General features: G+C 36.1%; 1 protein-coding gene and 1 long non-coding RNA gene across 3 annotated transcripts in view; one reads left to right on the forward strand and one right to left on the reverse strand.

Annotated features, from left to right (window-relative positions):
• LOC124411071 (steroid receptor seven-up, isoforms B/C) overlaps window positions 1-10,124 on the forward strand; it is a 121,012-nt gene extending 110,888 nt beyond the window's left edge. For both annotated transcript variants that reach the window (XM_046889936.1, XM_046889937.1), the window contains exon 6: window positions 8,489-10,124. In XM_046889936.1, coding sequence (XP_046745892.1) covers window positions 8,489-8,763 — 275 coding nt within the window. In that variant the 3' untranslated portion in view covers window positions 8,764-10,124. The remainder of the gene's footprint in view (window positions 1-8,488) is intronic.
• The window catches only part of LOC124411075, a 169,323-nt gene that overhangs the window by 140,785 nt on the left and 16,150 nt on the right, over window positions 1-12,388 (reverse strand). The gene's annotated exons all lie outside the window — the stretch shown is intronic.

Consider the following 12,388-nt stretch of genomic DNA (forward strand, 5'->3'; position numbering starts at 1 on the left):
GATTTTTTATTTCCCGAATTTTCGTATTGTACGAATAAATATCTGACACAAAAAAGAATCGACGAAGGTAGGAAATTCCAGCGTCCCGACGCCGTCGAAACGACATGAACGACAACGAGAATGGTTAATTAGTCGAAGCCAGCAGAATGCGGGATTTAATTCATCGCAGGAGAGTGTAAAAGTTACAGCTTTCGCTGAGCGTCGAGACGCCGGCGTCTCCTCGTTGTCCCGTCGTCGTGGTGCAGGGCATAAACCACTCGGGAGGCTGGCTTATTACGACGTGTAACTCCTGTGCCAGGGTCCATTTCCCACCCTCTCTCACACACAGACACACACTCTCTCTGTCTGCTGCAGTGTTATACCCTGTATCGGGGAAAGTTTTGAGGACGTCACGTCGCCGACGCACATCAAAACCCCGTAATCACCGCCGAATGAGATACCTCGTTGGTATATAATAATAATAATAATAATTCCAGGAAAAAGATTTGGAAAGAACGTTAAACAGTGCGACGTTGAACGCAATGTGTTACTCGTTGTGAATAAGGAAATATAAATAATTTTACGTTATTGGCAATTCATGCTTTCTTCAAATCAATGGTTTTACCACTTGTTCTCGGGACTGAACCTTGCATAGATTTAAGACTAGGTTTCTTTTTGGGAATTTATTTTATGAATTTTTTTTGTTTTTTTTTTTTGGCGAGAAAGAAATGTATTTAATTTATAGATATTTAAAGAAGATTTTAAACATTTAATCAAATAAATATTGTCATTTTTTTGTAATATTTCCTCCGAAAATATAAAAGATATCAAATCAGGGTTAGGATTTCAAATATACTTTAAAAAAATGTCTTTCTTCTGTATAAACCTCAATTTGGAGTAATATCATTGTTTGAAGTATATTCTTATTGCAACGAAAATTAAAAAAAAAAAAAAATGGTAAAAATTATGCTCTTTTGTTTAAAAAAAAAACTCTAAAGAATGGAAATTTCTAATTTTTTTTTTTAGAGAAGTTAGGTTCACGAAGAATAAGAAGAAAGACATGACCTCAAAGTAAATTTGAAGCCCAAATGATTTCAGATAAAAACTGTTGCCTCCAGAATCTACACAAACAGCTATACATCTAATGATGACGAAAATGTTCTAAAACTTTCAATAAATGACACAAATTCCTTTCTTGTCAAAAAAAAAAAAATCATGAAAATCAGTGAAAAAACGTAGTCCTATAAAATTATTTCCCCCCTTAAACATAAACAAGAGTAAACGCCTGTATGTAGACACTTTGCTGAAACAATTGGTGAAAATTCAATCGTTTTTGTTAATAAATTAAGAACCCTCGTGTGTAACCTGCATCTCATCTCATACCCGCATTACACGTGAGTACATAAAAGCCGACATACGAAGGTCTTCAATTATCACCCGAGACTGGTATCATCTACGAATGCAACGAAGAAGCTTAGCATCCCAAGATCATTAAAGATCGGCGATTCTCGATGTTCGTCTATAGAACGATGATGGTTTTTATAGCACATAGTGAACATTCCATCCCGAGACGGCGTCTGAGCGTCGCGACGTATTGAATCGTCTCATCTAGTCCGGAATGATCAATTATTTTACTGGCAGTTATATGAATATATATGCATATTATAAAACGCTTATATATGTATATATATATAATACGCGTTGTAACGAACATGACGATAAAATGAAACGTTCATCGTTACGTCTACCTGTAAAATCCGATTGCCCGTGCCAAAACGTTTACACGCATGTTTTCAACGGACATTGATATACAACCGAGTATCCGCGTGCATTCATCTATCAATTAAACTTTACAGCGTGTGTGCAGAGTATGTAAGTATGTATAATGCAAAGTGAAACCTCGTATCTTCACCGATTACTCTCTATTATAAAACAGGCATTGCACTACCGACACGATGATGGGTACAAGTCAACGTGAACCGCAAAGCCTCTCGGTTTAAGTAAGCATCGGACGATCCCGTTTCACGGTGAAAAACACATCGAGTACCAAGAGGGAAAAAACCATGCGACTAATGTACTCTAGGTACACGCATAACCACATTTACACGTGTACCAACCAACCAACCAACCAACCAATCTGGGAGATTCGGAACGGCTGTAATTTACATGCTTATAGAACTGTCCTCGTGCAGTGCAGCGTTGGTCACGTATTTCCTAATCGTCGGTATGCGCAGAACGGCGCGACGCGACAACAAGCAGCAGGTATAAGATAAACAGCTGTTGCGTGGACATTTTCAAGTGTCCCAGATATACGTAGTTGTCTGTATATTACGTTGGTCAATATTTCTTGCTTATTCGTATACCGGCAATAAATTTTACGCGATTGTTCTTACGCGCATTGCAATGACCAGCCGTATATATATAATAATATGTGTATCTTTGCTATTTTCAAATATAAAATCTAGTTTTGCTACCCAGATTGTGCATCCAATAAAACTGGAGTTCAAGTTGTGTAAAGAGTTTCGAAATTTTCAAGATCCTATATGCAACATATAAAATGTATATACAAGCAATAAGCATGCAGATATCGCGAGAAATAGAAAGAATAATAAGAAGAATGATACAAGTGCAGATGAGGCAGTTAAGATTGGTTAATTTATAGTGGTAGCCAGTCGACGAGGCGCCATACCGTTTAACGTCGTATACATACGTTATACATATATATATATATATATATATATATATATATATATATATATATATATATATATATATATGTATATACGCAAGAGGCATGCAAAGGAGGAGGAGAAGAAGAAGAAGAAGAAGAAGAAGACGCCGTGCCGCGGCGCAAGCATTAAACAGGGTTCATTTGAATGAATTGATGCTGTGAATTGGGCCCCGTGCTGCAGTGCCTAAAGTACTTGGTCACCATACATAAATAGAAGCGCCTGCAGTGAATAGGTATAGATATATAGGTACATATAAGTATAAGTATATATATATAAAAGTAGAGACTTGCATACACGAAACGTAAATTATGTACATACATACGTACGTAGGTACATGTTCTACATATGTAAGTCAGATCGAATCCGTTTGTTTACCGGCGTCTTCCAAGTCGATGAGTTGACGGTGCAGATTCCTCGGAGTCTGGTTTAATTGAGCTCGTCAATCGAACGATTGAAACATATTTCACTCCGTCGTCGCATCTCGTTACACACATATGTATGTATAATACATATGTAGTATATTAAGTATTATTACAGATATACGTATATACTTTGTTCAAGCATGAATACACGTGTCCATTTCTGTAATAAATTACACTCTACATGTATGTACGTGTTATAACATATTGCAGCAAATAGGTATCTGTGTCAACTTTTATAGGCGAGTTGCGTAATGTGTTAAGAGAGCTGCAGCAAGAACCACTTTTTTCACCATTGCATATATATATATATTTAAAAAGGATACCCATGTGACTCGTTGTAATTACTTATAATCTTTCTCTCTCCTCGATTGAAAAGCATCGAAGTGCACATAAGTCGTAAATTACCGGTTGTAAACTTGTATAATATGTATTATAGATTGGATGAAGAAAAAGAAATCACACCGTTGAAAGCTATACAAATTTACATATAGTAATTGTAGACAATGGACAACAAAGAAGAAAAAAAAAAAAAAAAAAATACAAGAATGTACTTAAAAAACCTACTAAATATCCTACAACAATTGATCATTAATTAACACCCAAGTAAGAGCAAAAGAGAAATCTTTGCAAAACGTTAACGCATCGAATCTGGCCGTTCGAAAAATTGTAAAATTTCTAAATAAAAGAAACAACTTCCGAGCCGGATGAATAGATAAATTGAGAGAAAAAAAAAACACACACACACACACACATATAAAAAACAAATAAAACAACACGTCGAATAAAGTATAATTTGTAAAAGATAGTCTCCATTTTGTCAAGATAAAAAAAAACGTAGCAAAAGTGCAGATTTATACGCAACCAAGCGCGCGCCGCCTGCCTCCTCGACCTTTGCCGGTAGTGTAATCCGCTCTAAACGAAATTCGACGATTCAGCAAAGGTTTGGCGAAAATCCGAGAGAATGAGGGTGACGACGAGGGGGTTGGAGAAGAGACGAGGGGCGGAGAGGCGAGGGGGACACGAGCGTACAAATAAGGCGTCGTCCGGAGACAAATGACGCGAAGAGGGATCAGCGGGCGACACACAAAGCGCCCCCAGCCACCCCCGGGGTCCCCGGAGCACCCTTCCGAGTCGGAGGTGACGTCACTGACAATGGAAGGTCGAGCTGTGATTAAAGATCGAGACTCCGTAAAAACTCCTTCAAAAGTCCCGGAGAGAGAGACAGCGAAAGGGGTGGGGGTGGGGGTGGGGGTGGAGGGGCATATCCCGTGAGATATTGCCTCCGACCGAGCGACAGCTATATGACGGTTCCATCCGCGGTAAACCAACCCGTCACCGATTCTTTTCGATAGATTCACGCCACGTTCTGTATATACATACGATAATGTTCTAGGGTTGTAATATGACGATAGTTTTTTTTTTACTTCCTTTACGTTGAGTATATGTACTATATGTATGTAGAGTGCGAATTGCTAACGAGAGAATGATCCGTCGTATGATATATAATAATATAAATTATAATGCGCATGCGCTAAAATAAAAGAAGATTTGTTTGGACAGGATGACCAACCGTTGTGAACGTAACCTCAAAAATTTTCAAAAACATTTTCTCGGTAGTTGTGCGTAAAACTGACAGATGTAAAAAAAATTTCAGGTTACATTCATCGCGGCAAACTGTCGTATTAATTTTGCGTGACGGTTGGTCACTCTGGCAAATAACTGCTCTCGGACGATTCTGTAATTAGCAATTCACACTGTATATATATGTATATATGTCTGACAATTCTAGAAGTATTTAATCAAATTTTTTTTTTTTAAACAAATTCATCTGTAAACGTATTACGAACACTGGATTTCTATTTCATTTTACGTAATTGTGTGAAAAATATTGTATTATGCTATAATGTATATATGGTACACAGGAAAACAAAAATTTGTTGAATTTATCAGACATGGCAATAGTTTTATTTTTATATATATTTTTTTTTTTCAAATGAATGAAAAGGAGAATCAAAAATACCCGTAATTTTTTTTTCCTTAAATACAGGGATGAATTCTAAATATTCATAAAAAATAACTATGCAACAAAAAAAAAACAGTTTTTATTCGGTCTTTTCAATTTGCAGTGTGGTTTCACTTTATGACACAAATTATCGTTCAGATGATATTTTTTTATGAATCAAATAACTTTTCTGTGAATCGAAAAAAACAGGGTCTCTCGCCATATTTGGTAAATTCAAAAAATCCTTTTTATTCGCGCTTACCCATATCTTGTCGAATAATTATGGCAAAAGTTTTCATGTAATTTTTATGGAATTCGAACAATATTCAAATCGCACAAGTAAATATATTAGTGCAGTTATATACATTCAAATACTTGCATATTTATAATAACTACCCTGTAGCCATGCGGCGAAACCTAATATATTTCACGTAATTCAGAAACGCCTGAAAATATAATATAGAAAAATTATTTACCTAATACCAAAACCTTACCACCTCCAGTGGTTATTATTACATGTATTGAAATTGAGGGTAATTTGCTGGCAAAAAGCCACCCCAAGAACGATGACTAACGTGCGGTTTAGAGGGAAGACCGCAATTTTCTACGCGCGTATGTACGCCGAAACAACGTATACGTGCGTATCTAATAACGACCCTTACGCAGAGCGAAGGGCCACGGATCGAGCCAGATTTTATTGGGGAAAGAAGCTGGGGGTGAGGAGAGTGGTGGATAGTTCTTTGTCTATGATAATCTATACCGACTCAAAACGGGGGCAGCGCTGTGTTCTTTGTCAAAAACGGAAAAGTAATATTATTCTGTATAGATATAATAACGATGGTGACAAAACTCTCTCTAGGGTGTAACGATTGTTTTCAAACCGTTGCAAATCGTTGTCATCGATCAGCTACGCAGAAACAAGACGTAATTGGCTAGCAAATTTTTAACACTTTATTAAAAGACATTGAATTATTTGTCGTTGTGATAAAATGTTCGAAATTTTTCGAAGCAATTTGTCAGGTAATACCAAAAAGTAATTCTTAAACTTACGCTTTTATACCTTGTGTCCATAAGGAAAGTGCGCACCTTATGCGCATGCGTCAAATCGTTCGAATTTTATTGGCCGAAAGTTACCGCCTGATTGACCAGCCGACACAATACCAATCGCGACTGTCAGAAAATGTCCCTAGGAGCCGAGAACTAAGGGTGGTCTTCTAGGGACATTTTCTGACAGTCCCTATGAGCCCACCGTTAGCTGTTGGCTCTATTGCGTCGGCTGTTCAATCAGGCGGTAGAAACTGTCGGCTAATAAGATTCGAACGACTTGACGCACGCGCATAAGGTGCGCACTTTCCTCATGAACACACGGTAGAATGACGTCGAACTAATGTAAGACAAATTTGTAATGGAAAAACCAGGAAAAAAAACTGTTTACAGCTGACAATGAGCATGAATATAGAATATAATTTAATCAAGCCTTAGTTACCTTGGCGCATGTATATATGTATATATTAGGTTGGCGCAAAAAAACCGACTATTTTTTATTTTTAGTCTCGTGTGACAAAATGTTAGTTTTCGATGTTTTAAGAGCCCTCTCCAAACGACAGCTCAAAAAAAAATGTTAAGAGGTCGCTCGAAATTTTTTAGAATGTCAAAAATTGTCAAGAAATTAAATTAAAAAAATTATTTTTTCCGTATTTTGTTTGATTTTTAATTCATGTCGTGGTGTATTGTTATCGATTCTTTCTTACTGAATTAAAGAAGAAAAATTTATGAAATTTTAATATGAATATTAAAAAGTCGCTCGAAAAGATCTAAAGAAATGCACCAAAAAATTGAAAAAAAATTATGAGCGACGTTTCAAAATTCAAATTTGGAACTGAAACTTTCGGAAACTTATTTTTTTTTTTTTTGTCTATAAAATTATACCGTAACGAGAAAAAAAAAAATCAAGAAAAAGAAAAATCAATTTTTGACGATTTCTAACGTTTTAAAAAATGTGGAACAACCTTTTAAAAATTTTTTGTAAACTATCCTTTGGAGTGGGCTCTTAAAACATCAAAAACTAACATTTCGTCAGACGAGACTCAAAAAATAAAAAATAGTCGGTTTTTTTGCGCCACCCTAGTATATATATATATATACAATGTGTACCATATAATACATATTTAAACATTGTTACACGCACAATGTCTGCCCGCTGATGGGGCTACCTACGTACCTAAGTGGAAGCCGACGTAAGCATCAGCGCGTTGAAAGAAGCGAGAGCGTTTAATGCGCAGTGAAAAGAAGAAGAAAAAAAAAACACACAACGCCGAAGAAGAAGAAGAAGAAGAAGAAGTAAAAAAAAAAGAAGGAATGAAGTGAGCGAAGCGGGGGGGGGGGGGGGGGGAATATGAAAAAAGAATAAGAAAAATGAGAACAATGGATCGACGCCGACGGTGACGGCAATTCTGACACTGACGAGTCGAGGAAGAACTCGCGTTCATACACAGACGTGCAGAGCTCACGATCAGCAGTAGCTCCTACATGTACCCTCACCCTCACACGTACTACATCACGTTTCTGAGTCCCGACGCGTCTCAGGTTCCTCGTGGATGCGAGTTGTGCGCAAAGCATTATACACACGAGACTGTAATAGGTGGAAAATCGGGAAACTAACACTGCACGTGTGTGATTAGTCTCTGACACTTGTGCGATAGTCTGTAGTTGGCACGTATGGACTCACATTTCCTCATAGCTTGCGCACTCCCAACAGTCTGGAACCCCGGGGCTAAATCATCCCTAACATTCGACCCAGTCTATGGAAATCCATTATGAGTTACCGTATTAAAAATTGTAATGCAAGATTATTTTTTAAAGATCAATCAACCTTCATTCGTACACTTTCGAATTACATATTATGAAGAAATCTCAAAGTAATGGATTCAACGATATAGAATTAATTGTTTAATAGACTGTATCGACCTATTTTTTCAAAATATAGCGATTACTGTCGACCAAACTGGTTGAAAAGTTTGATTACATTCCTATATTTGCTATCAGGATTGTTGTGGAACTTTGTGTAACAAATTTTCGATATCGTTCGGATAAATGTCTACAAATAACTCCACTAAATGAATTCAAATAACCATGAAAACGTCTCCCTCAAAATTTGAAACGTCAAAAGGGTGACTCAAGGTAAAACTTGAAGAACGGAATATAAAATCATTCGATTTCATGAACTCGGTCAAGTTTCTCGAATCACGAATTGAGATGCAAACTTGAACCCTGCAGGTAGCTCTTCACGCAGCCAACTTCCATCCTACCCCCAAACACTCTACTAATTCCAACTGTTAAATCCTCTGTTTCAGACGCATGCGGACTATCGGATGTCGGGCACATCGAGTCCCTTCAGGAGAAGTCTCAGTGCGCCCTGGAGGAGTACTGCAGGACGCAATACCCGAACCAACCAACGAGGTTCGGCAAACTCCTTCTGCGACTCCCGTCCCTGAGGACAGTCTCATCGCAGGTTATCGAGCAACTGTTCTTCGTCCGGCTGGTCGGAAAGACGCCGATCGAGACCCTGATTCGAGACATGCTCCTATCCGGAAGCAGCTTCAGCTGGCCTTACATGCCCTCGATGTGACACTCCGTATGGCGGCAGCTAGCTTCCGCGTAATACCTCGCAAGGTGAACGGTTTATTCGGCATGGAATAAAACTAGTGTTAAAATTGATAGATCTGGACCGAGACGCGAGGCTAGGTTCTGTTTATTCTGCGGTTGGCGGAGTTCATTGTGTATAAAAAAAAAGAAAAAAGAAAAAAAGAAGTAATGGAAAACCCCAGCCCACCCTAGAGCAGTCCGTTTTCACCTAGACTTCTAATTTCCCCGACACATCATCATCGTCATCGTCATCGTCATCGTCATCGTCATCTCTTTCACCGATAATCGATGATTGAGGAATGAGCGGAAATATTAAATGTGACATAGAATAAAAACTCTTCCAACTGATCTGTGAAATGAGAGATTGTACGTTATAAATATAATAATAAAGTGCAAACTCGACGCCGGAAGAACTAATCACAGAGTTGAAAATACTTGCCGATGGCACAAGGAAATGAAATCACGGATATGTCCAGCGAAAATATATAATACACTGTATAGATGAGAAGAAAAACGTTTGGTGGGTATGACGATTCGCGAATACCAAATTTACGGACACTTGTACCTATAGGCACTAATTTTAATACTAAACAGTCTGCGTACTGACCGCGCCTAGAGTTAGAAAGATGATTGAAAAATTATTATTGCGATTTATAATAATGCGCAGGATATATTGGATCGCGTTTGTTTGTAAATATGAAGAGGAGAAGAGGTTGAAGCGCTGTGAAGATTAATTCGTACTTACTGTGAATGAACGATTTGAAAAACCGTTGACAATTGTTTACCACATCTTTTCAATTCACTTGGCATAAAGTTCTCTCTCTCTCTCTCTCTCGTTATAAGACCGGTTACGGGGCTGCGGAGGAATTATAAAGTTATCGGAGATCAAATCTTCGCACTATTGAGCAGCGAGGACTGTACATACTTTTAGTCATTTAATGACGCGCCGTAGTTGTTTAGTTTTCGAATTCTCTATAATGATTGAAATTGGTATAAGAATCCAATATACCCTGCTCTTAAGTTATACTTAAGTTATACGCTTGTCTTTTGCTGTCGTATATATATATGCGATTTTTCCTTCTTTTCGGTTGTTTTATATTCTCATTTTACGTTACCAATTCACTCTAATCCTTTCATCTAATCATCTGTCATAAGAATTTGCGGAATTTGGAACATACGATTCACGAACTCCTTGAAATAAAGTCCATTCCCTAGATGTGAAAAGTCTCGTAAAAAAGTTGACATCTAATGATATTCAAATTTTTTCGTTCCTGCCAAAAACGTGATCGGAAAAAAATTCGATTCATTCACTTCCTGCGCTACAATTCTACACTTTGGTTCGCCGTAAATTATATAAATATTGTATGATAGGTATAAAAACTTCGACTGGTTCGCCTGAAGAAATCTAATAAATTTCACGATTTATTTCAACGAATTCAAAACCATAGTTACATTCACTTTTGAAAGACAATAGATCATATCAACATGTCTATATATAACTGATCGTGATTCGGAGCAGTTAATTGTTTTCTCTAATCCATTCATCCATTCATTCATTCATTCATTCATTCATTCATTCATTCATTCATTCATTCATTCATTCATTCATTCACTAACCAACAAAACTTGAATCGCCGGACCGATCGTTCGATCCACCCCAAAAGCTTAAAGCTCTAAAATCGATTCAACACTTTACAAAAAGTCTAAAACATCTTCAAACGAGCCTGAGTTTTTGACTTTGGATATTGAAGAACGCGATCTGTGCAGAGGAGCCAAAATTTTTCAGATTTACTTTGGATGCCGAATACGTGCATATACAATTCGGAAAAAATTAAGAATCGCACAAAAAATCGGTAACGACGGATACTCGCCGTTGTGCAGAAAAGTTTCTACGTGAAGTAAGAAAACGAAGAAGATCCACAAAGTAGGTTATACTGATAGAGTAACGGAGAAAGAAAAAGAATATCAAGGAACTCTAAAACTGTTAATCCAGGATACCAAAGTCCCTCAGCAAGATGTAAGAGAAGAAATTGAAGAAGAAGTGAAATAAATAAATAAATAAACAAATAAAAATAAAAATCAAGTCAAGTCAAGTCAAGCAAGAGCTCAAGAGTCTCGATAAGTAAATTCGTGTCAATGAGCCATAAATTTTCATTCGTATAATCAGTCTCCGGCCATCTTTGAACGTAAAAATCTATAGAACCTGGCTATCCTCGTCAAGATGTTACTTCCATCCAAGCAGAGCCGCCGATTCGTCCCGTATTCCGATCCTTCTCTTATTGTATAGAGTCCTAATCGACTCCTCAATATTATCACATTCTCATTATATTACATCATCCCCTTTCAGCGCTCGTTTCTCTTCCTCCGCTAAATACATCTACACTTATTTCTTCATTTGTCAATCAACGTTACACGGTAGTGTATTTTCAAATTTCGAATTGACTCGTGTAAGAAATTAAAAAAAAAAAAAAACAAATAAACAAAAAGCAACGATGTGATGATAATTTTTTTTTTCTTTCTTTCTTTCTTTCTTTCTTTCTCTTTTTCTTCACATAATTCAATAATTCATCCTTTTGACGTTCATGGTATAGTGCGATATTATTATTATTATTATTTTTTTTTTTTCTCTCTCTCCTGCTTCCTATTCGTTATTATTATTATTATCTATTATTATCTAGTATATTATTATTGATACTGATATTATCATTATCCTCATCATTATCACCACCATCACCATTATTATTGTCATCGTCATCATTATCATTATTATTATTATTATTATTATTATTATTATTATTATTATTATTATTATGATTACTACTACTACTACTACTACTACTACGATTATTACTACATGTGTAAAATCGAATTACGCAGAGTTTATAATATATGTACTATATATGTTTCCGATATTGTATTCGGAATTGGCGTAAGTTGTTTAGAAAATTGAGATATCGTCGCGTTTTTATACTCTGTCTTTCTCGCTCTCTTTTTATATCACTACGCATCTTCTCCTCTGCGTGGTCGAAATCGTGGGCTTGATTATTGTTGACATACCTAATCGTTAAACGTACCTACACTCTATAGGTTAAATGTACATACATGCATACATACGTACATACACACATACACACATAAGTACATGCAACATAATTAATAATGTATAATAGAGAAGTCTTAATGATGCGACATGTTTACTTACTTATACTTACTTACTTACTTATTATATTATTATATTATATTATATTATATTATATTATATTATATTATATTATATTATATTATATTATATTATATTATATTATATAGTAATAATACGATTCAATCTATCACTCGCGTTATTTAATTACTTATAATATATATGTATACAAATATCAAAATACAAAGCAAAACACACACTCACACACACACACAGACACATACAGTTACATAAAGTGAAAATTTGAATAAAAAAAAAAAAACTTTTTAAAAGTAAACGAAAATAAGCGAACAAACGAAAAATAATTGAATAATTACGCAGCCCCTGTAAATATATATATATATATATTTTTTTTTTTCCTAAAAAATGCTAAACGAACGAGTAGTCAGAGTATGTCTGAGAAATATTT

Source organism: Diprion similis, chromosome 10 (genome assembly GCF_021155765.1).
Source record: "Diprion similis isolate iyDipSimi1 chromosome 10, iyDipSimi1.1, whole genome shotgun sequence".
Classification (NCBI taxonomy): domain Eukaryota; kingdom Metazoa; phylum Arthropoda; class Insecta; order Hymenoptera; family Diprionidae; genus Diprion; species Diprion similis.